We start from the raw sequence: 16180 nt of genomic DNA, 5'->3' as shown, positions 1-16180 counted from the left end.
GATATGTTTGAGCCAGATATTATCTTCCATAAGACAAAACAATTTTTAGAAATGCTTTGGGGTTTTTAAAAAAAGTGATTAAAAACACTGAGATATGATGGGGTAATGATTCATGGACGAGTGCTCACTTGAAGTGCATCTTGAAAAATAGAATTTTGGCAAGTAGAAAATAGGGCAAGAGTATTCTAAGCAGTGGCAAAATCACAGAAAAAATACTTATTATGAACTGTATGCCAGAAAAGATCAGAACAAAATAAAATAAAATAAATAAATAAATTAAATTAAATCAGTGGTCCCAAAGCAATAAGAGAACTTTGAGATCATATAGTTGAGGGCTTCAGTGCCAGGTTAGCTTGAGGATTATGTAGTGCATATCTTGTAAAAGTAAACTTTTCATCTATGTCATGTCTTCAAGAATCTTGCGTCTTACAATTACTCTGTTTTTCAAGGTAGTATATATATAGACCATATTTCTCTCTAAATCCTGCATCACACAATTTGACATAGCCCTAATAATTCTGATAGATGTGAAGATATTTTAAACACATTTCAAATATTCTAATTAATCTAGGAAGTTGGTGGCACCCAAAACTAAATAATACAAAATAATTTCTATTTTATATCAATGAATATCTTTTGAGATTTTCTTATTCCATGTTCTTCTTTTGAATAAGGTTCTATTCTGGTTAAAGTCTGTGTTCCCTGACTGTATTTTGTTGACAATAAAATGGGTGGATTTGCTAAATAAGGGAAGACCAATTTTTAAGTATGTGATACTGATGTTTTAACAATTTAAAAAATACATAAACAGTAAAAAATGTATTTATACAAAAAAGATCCTAAATTTTCTATTTAAACGAAAATGTGTTGGGAGAGTACATAGATTAAATAAGAAAAAAAAAAAGGTTCATTAATAGTGAGTTCCAAAGTAGTGGTAGTCTTCAGTGTTTAGCAGAATTTTCTGAAGAAAAGGTATTGTAGGAATTTTTCAAAGTGATCAGGAGAGTTTGGAGATCTACAATAGTGATCACACCATGTGGACTGGGAAGAGAAAGAGATATTGGAGACAAAGGTACAAATATTTCAGTTAAGATTCAAATGGAGAACATCCCTTTTCCAAAACGTTTAAGGGTTAAGGACTCTGAGGTCTGAAGAAATAATTAGGACATTTGGGAAAGCCAATTCAACTGGGAAATTTGGAAAAAGATTGAAGTGTTGTTTTTTTTCTTTTTCTTTTTCTTTTTAATTTTAACGGGGTGACATTGGTCAACTAGAGCAGTGATTTTCAACCTTTTTTGAGCCGTGGCACATTTTTTACATTTACAAAATCCTGGGGCACACCACCTACCAAAATGACACAAAATGACACTCTAACACAGTACATATTATACATACAGTTAATAATATAGTTTCTAAATGTATTTATACTCACACCTGACCATGTCTCACGGCACACTAGTGTGCTGTGGCACACTGGTTGAAAAACACTGAACTAGAGTACGTAGATTTAGAGAAAACATCTCCAGATCACTTTGACGTTTGATTATGTTGTATATCTATCGCTCAAAGTCAAATCGTCCTTTATTGCCTTTTATTTGGTTTTCTTTATGCCCCTCCCCTCCTCCCAGCCCCCTCCATCTCCTCCCTCCCCCTCCCCTGGAAGTGGGTTTTTTCTTGAGTCAATTTACTCTGCAGTGGCACAGGAAGAAATGTGATGCCATCAATGAGAGCTTTTGTATCATAATTTTTCTACCCACCCCAAGGAACATATGGACAACCCATAATCTTTCTTGCCCCATCCTTTATAAAAGGTAAGAGGCAGGAGCCCTAATTCCAAGCCAGTTACATCAAAGTTTATATTTAGTATAATCCGTTAAAGTCCTGATAAAGTAATCAACAATTAGAAACTTATCTTTGAGAACTCTGCCATATATTTACCTTGGTGTCTTCATGGGCAAAATGCCCCTCAGCAAATCGGACTTTCCTGATTTCTTCCAGCTCAGGAATGACTCTTGATTTTGCCTGCACCTCTGCTTCGAAGGATTCATGCTTCTGATATTTCGCCTGAAGTTTATAAATCAGTTTATAGCTAATGAAATCTAGTATCTCTGAACCATAAAAAGGTCTTTTGTTTCTCATCTTACTCTCAGTCAGAACTACTTGTTGCCCAACCCAGATTTAGCAATAATCAATGACCATAGATGGGGAAGTCACATCCTAAAAGAAATGGCCGCTCTAAGCAGAATCACTGCACACAGATTTTCAAAGGATTCCAGGCTCAAATTCAGTGACCACAGAGAAAGGTTTTTTTTTTCTTTTCCTACTGTTTTTGAGAAATTTCTAGTAAATACCTATTATTTTAAAGCCTCAATTGTCTTCTAGGTAAATGAAAGAATGTAACACAGTTTTTTCTTTTTTCTTTTTTTTTTAAAAAGAAAGAAATTCCTTTAAGAAGAAGAGTAGAGAACAATAAGAAAGATGATCATTACAATAATGTTTTTTTCTTAGATTAAGTTTTCACATGCCAGATTATGTTATTATTGTCATATATAAATTAATAAAGTTAATTTGTAATAATGATTGCCCCTTTTAGGCATGTAACTCTTCTGATCATGACGATGTCACATGCCATATTACAGGTAAAGGTGTGAACTTCCCTAACCTTCTCTCGTGACCTCTCATTCCGACCTCTCATTTGGTATGATAAGTCATTTCTAGAAAACCCAGAGGAAACCTTGGTTAACTCAGGTCTTTCTGAGGGGAGTGGAAATCAGTTGTTTCCGAAGCATTGATGTCTTTTCACCTCAATTCCATTCTTAATGTCACAGAATATTAAAATCACTTAAATAAATTTTTTAAACTCTTGGTCACTGTCACTGTTTTGCCCAGAGTTTTACATCAGATGAATATTACATTCATAAGATGTTATCTAGAACAGCAACTTTCAACCTTTTTTCCTCCCTATGATACACATAAACTAAGGGAGAAGAGGTCAATGCTCTTGATTAAACACAACCGTTTTCATCTCATGGCAAAAATAAATTAATTACTAAGGGCGAAGTGGTCAGTGCCTTTATTTTCCCTTAGTGGCTAGTTTCTACATGTTATGAGAAGAGAAAAGCTTCAAAATTGCTGATCTATAAGGACTTTCCTTTGTAAATAAGGTGCTGAGGGTTAAAAAGTTGAAGGTATAGGCTACTGAGAGGCAAAATGTCTCTTACAGATAGTCTAATCTTTCTATTGCATCCTCCTCTTACAGTTAACCAGTTATACACTTATATTATAAAAATATTTCTCTTTTTTAAAATCTTATGGTCTATTTAGAAACTGTTAGTGGAACTGAGTGACCTGTATGTTAGTTGGGTCTTCATAGCTCTTATCTCCTGCGATCTTGAGTTTCTCTAAGATCCATTTCTCTAGGTCATCTGCATCTCGTCTGAAAACCTGGTAGTGGTAGGACTCTTCAAGCTTCTGGCCTCTCTCAGCAACCAGTTCCTTGAACCTCTGATACCGAGTCAACACCTCCTGACGCCTCTCTTGGATCTCTTCTGCTGTTTCTAACACCTTTGGCCCACTGCTTTCCGTAGCCTGCAAGTTAAAAAAAAAAAAGTTCTATCCATTGCTGGTTCTCAGATTTCTAGTATACTGTCCCCTTTAATATGCCCCAAGGCACTTACATATTTTGGACTTATGTCTAGGTATCTTTAAGCCTACAAAAGTCTGTTGTTACAAGGGCTTTAGTATATTTATATAATTTTAAGATATACTTTTTTTTTCACATAAACTTATGCCCATACTTACTAAGTTCTATAGATAGAATTAATTTGGACTAATAATGCAAGTTATATTTAAATTAGCCAAACCACATTTTCAGATGAATAAAAAATACAATTTTATCTTTTTCAAAGGCTAATAAGGTTGACAAGTATTGATTATTCTGAACACAATTTAATTAATAATTAAAATGGCCTGCAATTAACTTCATTAATAATACACACAAAAGTTTAAAAATGTTTTCCTTTTACTTAAAAATGTAGCTCATATACATGGGTAAATAAACCATATTTCTCCGTGTATAAGACTCACCATTTTTCGAAAAATTTGGAGTCTAAAAACTGGGTGTGTCTTATACAGTGGATGTAGAAGTGTGGCATTTCAAATGCCATAGATGGAACTGAGGACGAGGCAATATATTAAGACAGTGATGTTTCATCAGACAAAAATGAGGACAAGCTAATGGATGGGAGTTTTGACAGTGATGAGGAGTTGTATGAATTTTATGATGAATAAAACTTGAGTTCAATAGATATTTTTTTTCAAATTTTGGGCCCCCAAATTAAAATGTGTCTTATACATGGGGAAATGTAGTATTCTTTACTCCTTATTTGCTAAATTCACAAGCACTACAAGTCAGAAGTTCAGCCCTCTACTTACTACCCAATTACCACAAATGTCAAATTATTAGTATGTTAGTAATTGGCTTTTGAAATATAAAACATTGTACTCTCAAACAACATAAAAATCTTTTTCTGTAGTGAGATCTAACGTATTTGTGACAATATCCTGCAGAATCTCCACAAAGTTTACCTTTGTTCATCTGGACAAAGGCACAATTTTCTCTGGTTTATTTCAGTCAGAACATTCAATATAAAGTCAAATTTCAGTCTCTTCCTTCTAAATATAATTACTACTCTGTGCATCTTCACTAGTCAGGCTACAGAATTACATCATTCTATGAAAACTCAGAGTATTCTGTATTATTTTATTTCAAGTTAGTTGTTTTTTCTGAAAACCCATGTAAACAGGTCATGCTAGATTTAAGTGCTGTATAACCACTAGCTCAATGTCATTGTTTAAAATAAGACATTCACACACAAAAATTATAATTTAATTTCTCTACTTTGTAAGAGCCAAGAATAATTCTTAATCCTCCTGTTAAAGATAGTACAGAAAATTCAAGGAGATATAAAGACAAATTGTACTGTAAAGGATTCTGCAGTGAAGTGGTTACCAGGGGAAACAGGATGGGGGGAGGCAGTGGGGGTAAGGTGTAAAGAGGGACAAATACAAGGTGATGGAAAATGATTTGACTCTGGGTGATGGGCATACAAAGTAATCAACAGTTCAAAATCTATAGAAACGTTTACCTGAAACCTTTGTAATCTTAGTGATCAATGTCACCCTGTTAAAGTTAATTCTCTAAATAAAATTTAAAAATTAATTAAAAAAAGAATTCTTTACTCACCATTTCCTTTGGAAAGTGTTCTGGTTTTCCTAAAGGTCTAGAACCTGGAAAGACAAAATATTTCCAGAACAGAGAGAGGCAAAGAGGGAGAAAGAGAAAGACAATTCACATGGAATTGTCTAGTCTAATTCAGATAATGATTAGAGAAATGGTACATATATGGCAGAGAAAAAAAAAACTTAGTTGGGCTCAGAATCCCGCCAGCTACAACCTACATTATCTTCAGAAGACAGATTCAGCTGAGGCAGCTACAAACTTTCACAGATGCCATGTGACTCAGCAGTTTTCAGGGACTATAACTCTCAAAATTTCACAGTAGGACTTCATAAAAAATGAAAGCAAGGTTTTTACATAGAAATTTAGAAAGGAAAAATACAGTTAATGGTGTAAGTAAGATAAATGTGTTTTGTTTCTTTGATTAGTTTCAGATTTTAAATCTGAGAACCATAAAATATGAAATAATTTTTTGTTACTCATTCTTTAGACTCTGCAGAATTACAAGAACTCAGGACATACATAAATTCCTCTTCCAATCTGTCCCTAGAAAAATATAACTCAACAATTTCATCCAAGCCTCACTGCAGATTTTTAACAGCCTCTAAGTGAACAAGATATCCCTGTTCTTTCTATAAAGCCTTTGCCTAAATAGAAAGAAAATTTTATTACTGACCTCACAGATTGGGTTATTTCAAAAATCTAATTTAGCTCTATCTTTAATAATTTAAATGGAAGAAAGAAAAAAAGTAAGATGTGTATGTTTATCTGTATTTCATGAAGCAAAAATTAGAATCTGTCATTTGAAAAACGAATGAAATCAGAAAGCATTTGAAAATAGGACTAAGATCTAAAATGTGAGATTTTGATTTAATGTATTATTATTTTTTATTCAGAAATTAAATTTAATGGGGTGACATTGGTTTATAGGAACACATAAGTTTCAAGTATACATCTCCACAGCATGTGAACTATTCATTGTGCTGTGTGCCCATCACTCAATGTCAAAACACTTTACATTACTATATATTTGAACCCCTTTACTCCATTCTCCTAACCCTCTCTCTCTGGTAACCATTTCACTTTTGTCTACATCCATGAGTCTTAGTTTTATACCCCACCTTTGTGTGAAATCATATAGGTCTTAGCTTTTTCATATTTATTTATCTCACTTAGTATAATATTCTCAAGTTGTCATAAATGGAAATATTTCATCATTTTTATATGACTGACTAGTATACAACAAAAAGACATATGCACCACCCATGTTCATTGCAGCATTATTCATGGTGGTCAAGACATAGAAACAACCAAACTGTCCCTCAATAGGGTATTGGATAAAAAATATGTATTATTTTTAATGGCAAAGGAAGGAAGCAGAAATTATTTTACAAAGGTATAGTTCCTTTAGGCAACTTTACAAAAGTGAAACAAACAAACAAAAAATAGTGGAATGGTTTCAGATTGCACTGTAACTCAGTGGCACTATCCATGCCAAACATTATTCCAGTGTAAATCCAATGTGAACAATCTAGCTTTTATAATCTACTCATTTGAATCAAGGTTCTACATTTCTCTCAATGCACATCTCTGCTTTCTTTCTTCTAAGCTCCAAAGACCCTTCTTTTACCTCTGTAGCTTATTTCCTGAGTCCACACAGCCCAGCTGTCTCACTTCTTCTACCTCTGTGACTTTCTAAATAATTTTTTTATTTTTTAAAAAGGATTTTATTATTGATTTTAGAAAAAGAAAGAAAGAAAAACAGAAAAAAAGAAAGAGAGTGAGAACGTAGTTGTCTTACTTTAGTTGTTAATTGATTGCTTTTTGTATGTGCCCTGACCAGGCAAGCCCAGGGCTTCAAACCAGCGACTTCAGTGATCAAGGTTGATGCTCTGTCCACTGTGCCACCACAGGTCAGGCAACTTTTTCCTATAGTTAGAGTTCTTGGCTCTGAATTCTTTCTCAGCTGAACTCAAGAGCTGAGGTTTAACTTCACCAGCTTTAAATTCTTCTCCTGAAAGTCTAACACTACTTTACTTTTCTGTATAGTTTTATTAAGTTCAAATCAATTTGAGTATTAAAGGCAGGAACACAAATCTTAAGGACCATTATATCACATGCACTGAGGAACCTCTGACTGTAGTTAGGTGGAAAGGTAACATTTTAAATCTTTATTCAAGAGATAAGAAGAACCAGCTTCAATTAGAATTTATCATATCTTAATTTACATATTCACACAATTAATTTACATTAATTTTTAATCTTTAGAAGAGTTTGCAAAACAAGTATTATAATCCCCATTTTTACATGAAAAAACAGAGTAATCTCTGAGAGGTAAACTCATCCCATGGTTATTTGGTATGTACATATTTTAAACAGAGTCAAAACATGTGAGTATGAACATCATGGCACTGGGCTCCTCATCTATTTTTGTCAATTTTCTCTTAGTCCATTAATATTTCTGGTTGTCTTACTTCAGGATCTTCTGACCAAGAATGCCAAACATGTGATAACCTATTGTTACCATAGATGGCACAGGAAGAGGTTCTTACACCAAGCTGGCCAAAAGCTAGCAATATTATTGGATACAAACAAAACAAAAAACTTCCCTTTCTATCCCTATAAGAGCCACACGTTGAGCAAGAAGGGTGATGGTCTTTGAGATGAAAGTCCGCCATTCTCCCAGATCATGGCACCTGAATAAATCTCTTTACTTTTGAACCAGCACTGGTATCATGAGTTTGGTTTTCATTGCAGCAGGCAGCCAAACCTGCATTTTTGGTCACACTATTATAAAGAAATAACAGAACACAATCAGCAGGAATGTCCATTATGAAATAAAATAAAAGTTGATAAGAACAAAAGTCTTTAAAGCCGGTAGCAATGTGAATATGCACAAGAGACAGTCAGGAAAGAGGTTTCACACTGATGAAGAAATGTTTTCTGCAGTTTCAGTCATTGCATCTAGAAAAGATTCATGGTAAGTCTCTCTGGCAGCACTGAGTGTTACTTTCTCAGCTGCTAACTTTGAACTTAATCCCACCCTATCTTTTCAGTACTTTTAGAATGACAAAGGTTTTTTTGTTATTTCAGTCTCTGAGCACTGTTTACCGTTATTAGTATGAGTCCCAGGATGCATCTTTGGATTAATAGAAGAGCATGATGAGAAAATATTAAACCCTGGTGGCTCAGCATTTGGATCTCTGACCTCTTGCCACTTTTATTGCTTTTCAAGAATGCCTACTGGCTCTGATTACATAGACAACTTGATTAGAGAAGCTCAGGTAAAGAATGCATGACAGATACTGTGGGAGTTTAGATTCATGTACAGATCTTTAAAACTGCATGTTGTTGCACTGTACATAAATGAGTGCTAAGAAGTAGCAGAGAAAGCTTGAGTTCATCATAAACAGCTTCATTAAAGAGAATTCTTAATCTAGCTTTACAAGAGTGGATGCTATTTGGAGGGCTGTTGTACTCAGTCATGGTTATCAGCCCTGGGCAGATATGTTCTTAACACACTAGTTTTATCTTTATTGCCCAGCTTGCTTGAGCCTCTACTCAGTTATCAGATCTTCTTTTCCTGGGCTCAGAAATTCCAAGAGATGCTTTATATAAAAAATTATAAAGTCTTCTCTGCTTGAACCACTAAAATTCATATGTTTACTGTAGATTATTTTTTGGAAAGCAACTTTCTCAACTCATTTACCAACAGGAAAAATGTTAGCTCATTATTATTTTATTGTTAAAGTTATTTTTTATCTCTCCAGAATTAATTCTCACTTTAAAAATCTCAAAATTTTGCCTCTTAAGTGATTAGCGTGTTAGACAGTATTATTCAAAAAAGTTTTTTTAAAAGTGTTTTCTTGCAGTTTATTGTATCTACATAAACTTATTGTTTCAAGTCCTCTGAAATGATCTGTACCTTAATTCTATTTGAACAATCATATATTACTTAATTTTGCAATTCTATAATAAAAATAGAACTCTGTTCCATACTATTATCTTCTCTCACTCAACCATTTTTATTTTATTATTGTTTTGGTGTATGTTTTGGAATTACTACATTGAATAAGAAAAGCCAAAACCCATGATACATTTTTTTAATAGTTAACTACATAATTAAAATATAAAGAAAGCTTGAAATAATGAAATGTATACTGTTTTTGAAACAGAAGCATTTTATTTGAAGGCTTACTTCCACCATTTAATAATCAAGTTAGCATTGAAAATTTGCTGAAATTTCATTAAGTATCTACCTATTCCAGAGAATTATTATATGATGCAATTTAGATGGTTGATTAAAAAGATTTTTAATTTAAATTTAATGCAGAAAAAGAATTGTTATTGTTATACTGATGTAAATAATGCAAATATATATTTTAATTACTTCAAGTCATATATTTTATTTTGATTCATTAATATTAAAAATCAAACTGTAAATGGCTGACATGGAATATTTTTTCACAGAGATAAGTACTTAATGAAGTCAAAGTAATGGAAGTGTAAGAGATACCTTTGCACTCTCCCCTTGAAATTTCAACAAATTAAACAGAACAAAGCAACCCCAGCTGGCTTGCAGGCTTGCTTGAGAGATCTGACCACTGAATGGGCGAAAGGTGGTAGGGGTCAGGAAAAGAGAAGGAAGATAAGACACACTTGAGGTTGGCTCTGGAGAAGAGAGAAGCCCAAACTGTCATGGTTTTCATCTGCTAGGGCTCTGGAGAGGAAGGAATCCAGAAGTCACTGTGTTCCTTTGGTTTTTGTTTTGTTTTGTTATATTTTTTCTGCTGGGGCACCAGAGAGGAAGGAAGCTCAGACGTTTGTGTTTTGTCTGCAGGAACTTCAGAGAGGGGAGAAGCCTGGACTATCTGGGTTTTTCTCTGCCAAGGCTATGGGGAGGGAAGAAGCCCAGAGTGATTGGGTCTCTTTCTGCTGGGAGAAGTGGTAAGATTGAGGGGGAGAGGAGGAGGTACTAAACCAAAGTGATGACAGAATGAGGGGTCATGTTTACATAATCTGCCTGAAGCCCACACTCAATGCAAAGAGAGAGAAAACCAAAATGTGGCTCCCCAGCCTTCTATATCCTGCCTAACACATTGCAGCGTACAGAGAGTGGCAGAGACAGACCCCACAGATAACTCCAGAGCCACTTGCTGCCCTGAAGAACAGAGGTGCTTTGTGCCTGGTCTCCTGGTCTGTTAAGAGTTAGGGAGGAGTACCCAGAGGCCTGAGATCACCATTACTAAAGCCATAAAGTCTTCGCAACAAGCCCCATCCACTAATGAAACTGCAGCCCTGCCTAAATATCATTGCAGCAGCAATATCTCAACAGAGGTCAGCCCAGGAATTTCACAAAGCTAAAACTTGTAACACAGTGCCAAAAAACAAACAAACAAAAAAACCCTTAAAAAATCTCAAAACTGAAATATTTATTTTCTTCTTTTGAATTTTATTTTATTTAATATTTATATTTTTATTCTTGTTTTATGTGAGAGTTCTGTTTGTTTTTGATATTTTCATTTTGTTTTTGCTCTGTTTTTTGTGGGGTTTTTTTTACTTGTCATTATAATAATTATTATTTTTTTAAGTGAGAAGAGGGGATATAAACAACTCCTGCATGTACTCTGACTGGGATTCACCAGGCAACCCCCATGTGGGACAAATGCTCAAATTAACTGAGCTATCCTTAGATCCTAGGGCCAAAGTTCAAACCAATTGAGCCACTGGCTGTGAAAGGGAAGAGAGAAAGAAGGGGGACAAAAGGGGGTATAGAAGCAGATGGTCACTTCTTATGTGTGCATAAACTGGGATTGATACTAGGATATTGGCATACCACACTAACATTGTTACATACTGACACATACATTCTCAATTTTGTTGCAGCATTATTCACAGTGGCCTAGACGTGAAAACAACCAGTTTCCTTTGTAAGAGGATTGGATAAAGAAGATATGGTATATATATACAATGGAATACTACTACACCATAAGAAATAATGACATATTGCCATTTGCTACAACATAGATGGACCTTGAGAACATTATATTGAGTGAAATAAGTGAATCAGAAAAAACTAAAAACTACATGATATCATACATAGGATATACAGACTGAGACTCATGGATGTAGATAAAAGTGAAGTGATTACTTAGGTGAGGGGTTTTGGGGGTATTGTGTTGAGAGGGGGTATAAAGAGAAACAAGTATGTGGTGATGAAAAGTGATTTGACTTTGAGTAATGGGTACACAAAATTATCAACAGTTTGGCCCTGAATGGTTCCTCAGTGGATAGAGTGTTGGCCTGGTGTATGGACATCCTGGGTCGATTTCTGGTCAGGGTACACCAAAGAACTGACCATCTACTTCTCTCCCCTTCCCACTTTTTTCCTCCTGCAGCCTGTGGCTCAATTGTTTCAAGTGTGGCCCCAGGTGCTTAGGTTAGCTCATTTGGTCTGAACATGTAAGCCTCAGGTGCTAAAAATAGCTCCAGATGGTGGTTGCCAGGTAGATCCCAATCAGAGCACACTTGGGAGTCTGCCTTACTATCTACCTTCCTCTCACCTAAAAATAAATAAATAAATAAATAAATAATAAAATTGACAGTTCAAATCCTACAGAGATGTTTACCTGAAACCTATGTAATCTTTTTGATCAAAGTCAACCCATTAAATTTAGTTTTCTGAATACAATCAAAAAAGAATTTTCTTTTCTCAAGAGAAAATGCATGGTTTTTTCCACCTCTCCTTAATTCCCACAATTCCCCTATATAATCTGGTCAAGCAGTGTGAGCTGTTAGGGTGGGTTTTTGAGGACATTAGTCCCCCATCTTCTCAGGGTGCCAAAACTTGAATAAACTTCTTTCATTTGCAGCAAAGAAACTAAATAAATAATGATACTAAATAAAATAAAATAAAGAAGTTGTTTCTAAAAATAAAAGATTACAAAATTCAGAATTGTTTATACTAGTGAAAAAAAGAGAAATAAGTGAAGTATTTCAAAAATACTGACAAGACCTTTAGGGATTATCTATTCTGTGTAGTTGCTAAACAGAAAGTTTTTTCTACTTCTCATTTTTCTCAAGAAAATAGTCACAATACTAGAAAATTTAGAATGGTGGTTAGTGAAAGGTCTAGGACCTGGCAGGAGTGGCATCAACCACAGAGAGCCCAAAGTGCAGAAAAGAGAATTTATTGCAAACACCTGGATGCAGGTGGGCTGAGTCCGATAAGAAAGTCAGCCCTGAGCAGGGCTGAGAGGGCTAGTTTTATATTCTGCTTTCCACCTTCTGGCAGTTTCTGTTGATGCTGGCTACCAGGCTTCTGGCCTGGGCTTATCGTATTTTTCTTTTTCTATTTCTGCCTCCATTGATAATGGACTCCTGTTGTAACAGGCTTTTGTTTGTCAACTTAAAGATTAAGTACAGTTCACCATGTACTGACTGAAGAAGGACAGTTTTTGCTCTAACAGTTAGGAATAGGGTTTTGAAGTAAAACAGACTGGGATTCAAATTGTTATCCACCCAAAGTCCATATGCTTGATTCTTCAAAAGGTGCCAAATACAAAATGTGTGAGTTTAAGAGCAAGAAAAGGTTTATTGATTGAGATAGCACCAGCTTGAGAAGATGGGGACATTTACAGGTCCTCAAGTCCATCTTCCACAAGCATAAAGTTCAGATTTCTTTTGTGTCACAGGAAAAAAAAAATGGGTGGGACAAGAATTGATTGGTGATCACAGACATCTGGACACTCCCAAAGATTAGACAAAGAGCAGAAAATGTCTAAATCTCTTTCTTCTGGGTCTGCTGACCCCTGCTCATCTGAGTATGGTTTTTGAGGCTTCTACAAATCTTTAATTTGTCATTATTTTATACACTATTCTCCACCTCAGGATAGGCACCCTCTGGTAAGGAGCTGTTCTCTAAAACCACAATCCGCAGAAGAATTCCTCTAATAATAAATAAGCTTGTCTATAGCAGGAGCTATTAACATAAAGGCCATAAGAACAATACAGGCTAGAGTTAAGAGAGTCAGAGGGACTGAGCAGTCTATTACAAAATCATAGTCCAGCCTATTACTGAATATATGTCTTTATTTTAATGTAGGTAAGTAGTTAAACATTAATAAGGAAATGGTGCAAGTGGGAATCAGACATTAAATTTAATAAAATTGGAAAGCCTGCTTCAGGAGAAAGCTGTAGCATTTACAGGCTCATTCACACACTGCAGGAGGTCATTGTTTGCTTGAAAATTAATCCCCCAGTTTATTAAGAACAACCAGTTTTATCAGACCCCCAAGGTACATTCAGTCCACCCACAGACTATGGGGGAAGTAATTCTGTTCTTCTTCTTTGAGGCATAAGTAGTAGAAGCCAGAATGGCAACCACAGAGGCCTGTCAATTTAGCTTAGAAGACGAATCTAATTCATTAGTGGGAGGAACCAATGCAAGTCTGCAAAAGATTAAGAAACCTGTAGGTTGGCTTAAAAACAAAACAAAATTAAATTAAAACAAACAGATAAACAAAAGCTAGTTTTTACCAGTCTCAAAATATAAGCACAGATTTAACAAACAAAGCTCTCACTCTGCCTTCTCTTCCTGCTTGGAAACAAACACTCACCCTGTTTATTTGTGAGTCTTTTCAAGAAGCCACATGTTCTAAAAAGTGGCATGAGTGAGCTAGCTGCCAGCAGCTGGTTAGACTGCAAGCCTGGAAAAATGTCAAACAGGGCACAGACAGAAACACAGAATATGGTAGCTGAATAAAAACTAATTGGATTGAACCATGGCACAAAATATCTGGACTTTGGTTTTTATACTGGGCTTAATAAAAACCAGGCTGGCCTTTTTTTCTTGGTGGAACAGATGGAGATAAGAATGTGTGCAATCTTCTATTTCAAACCTAAATAAATCTTACTGCTGGAAGCCTTATTTCTTTCAGACTTGAGTCCTTTAAAATGCTTTTTCTGCAACTCTGTAAAAGAACACTGACAACACTTAGATAAATCACTTAACTCAGTGGTTTTCAATGGTACCAGTCTGCCAGAATTTTCATGCTGGCTCACTCTAAATGATGGTTATAGGGTCTATAATCATTGGGTCTATAATCTTTATACAACATCAGGGTGGTTAACTCTTTCTCAGACTGGTATGAAATTTGTGGTGAACCAGCCCTGGTTCATGGATCAGAGGTTGAAAAACACTGACTTAACTCCTATAAACCAGTTTCCTTACTTATAAAGCAATAGTAATGATAATAATAATAATTCTTATTGCATATGATAGTTATAAAGTAATATATAAGTAATATTTATTAAAATGGTTAAAAATAGAAAATGGCAAATAAGTGGAAAGTTGTATTATTTTTATTATCTATATATAATTGCAATTGTGAGTATATAAAATGCCAAGCAAAATATGATTAATAAATGTGGCACAGTTCTTGAAAAAAAATACATATAAAATTTACAAGCATGAGTTAGCTGCTTCTGTTTTCTCCATGCCAGAATACCTTCCTAACCTTGTGTATTCAGTAAGAATATATTTACAAGCTAACATAAATGTCAACACACCATAAACTTCATTTTTCTGTTTCCTTTTGTTTTTCTTTAAGCTTGAATTTTTTTTATTCAACACACACACACACACACACACACACACACACACGGTAGCTAGTAAAATTACTTTACATTTACAAGTAATCAGATCTAAGTTTTAAAAAATACCTTAACTTCAATTGGTAGAGCTGCTTAACGGTGAGAAATTATGGATATAAAGGAGGTAGTTTTAGCGACATTGATAACACGTAGGAGAGAATTTTAGAACACCAAATTTTAAAAGGAAGAGAACAGATTAAAAATAATGTAATCATTTCATATACTGGAATCTATGTATATCAGTTCTGTAGAAAATTCTGTACTTAGAAAAGTACAGTTAAAGTAATCAATCAGCCAAACAATCAAACAGGTAATTAATTGATCTTGCTCAAGTAGTTATATTTCTCATGTCTTTTGAAGAACATTAAAAAAAAAAAAGATACTGGAATGCTTCTTGTGTCTCTTTTTCTTTTTTCCCTCAATTTCTTACACCAAATATTCTCTGAACACGCTTTTTTGTTTGTTTGTTTTTAGCCGAAATCTCTCCACTCATAATCTATGGCATTTCTTTATTTTCTTTTCTCTTTGCCATTTGAGCTCCTTATTAAGTAACACTAGTCTCTTTTAAAAAGAACTTTTCCTTTATTTAGGTCTTTCCATCTGAATTTTAAGTATCATAAAATTTAGGGCTGAGGTTGAGGTAGTGACTATGCAGAGTAGTGTGGAAATGAGGCTGACAATAAAAGGATTCATATAAGTGGGATAGGGAAAAATAAAAATCTACTAACATCTGCATACAGATAGTAATAAGCTTTCTACCATCTCAACTGAAGTGTCAGCTCTAAAGAAGACCGTGTTTTATAAAGCAAGTATAAGAAAAAGAGGAGAGGATTTCAAGATGGTGACAGAGTAGGCAGATGTTCCAACTGCCACCACCCAGGACCAAATTGAATCACAACTAAATTTAAGAACAATCATCTTGAAAAACCAACTGTGGATTAAATGAAGAGGAGTCCATAACCAGGGATTGCAGGAGAAGCAACATTGAGACTGGTACAAAAGGCGAAGATGCAAGAAAGGCTGCCCTGCTCCCAGGAGTAAGCAGTGGCTGAGGGTCCAGCAGGACTCTTTGCCCTGAGAGGTATGTGTCCTAAGCCCAGGCTGGGCGCACCAGCCTAGAGAACTAGAGCCTAGAAGAGGTGCCTACACAGCATTTGGTGGTGAAAAGAGCCGAGGTTTTTGTCTGCAAGAAAGAGGCTAAACTCTCGGAGACACAGGCTCTGTCTTAAAGAGCCAATATAGAAAATCTTGTTCATGGCCACTTACCTCCAGAAGTGGAGGTTTGAG

At 35.0% G+C, this 16180-nt stretch overlaps 1 protein-coding gene across 1 annotated transcript in view; it reads right to left on the bottom strand.

The window, feature by feature from the left end:
• SPTA1 (spectrin alpha, erythrocytic 1) overlaps positions 1-5333 on the bottom strand; it is a 134266-nt gene extending 128933 nt beyond the window's left edge. The window contains exons 1-3 of the mRNA XM_066366089.1: positions 5246-5333; positions 3349-3588; positions 1939-2064 (exon numbers count right to left, since the gene is read on the bottom strand). Of these exons, the coding sequence (XP_066222186.1) occupies positions 1939-2064; positions 3349-3588; positions 5246-5248 (369 nt within the window). The 5' untranslated portion in view covers positions 5249-5333. The remainder of the gene's footprint in view (positions 1-1938; positions 2065-3348; positions 3589-5245) is intronic.
• Between the last annotated feature and the right edge of the window lie 10847 nt (positions 5334-16180).

This window comes from Saccopteryx leptura, chromosome 2 (genome assembly GCF_036850995.1).
Source record: "Saccopteryx leptura isolate mSacLep1 chromosome 2, mSacLep1_pri_phased_curated, whole genome shotgun sequence".
Taxonomy (NCBI): Eukaryota; Metazoa; Chordata; class Mammalia; order Chiroptera; family Emballonuridae; genus Saccopteryx; species Saccopteryx leptura.
This window is presented reverse-complemented; position numbering and strand designations above follow the sequence as displayed.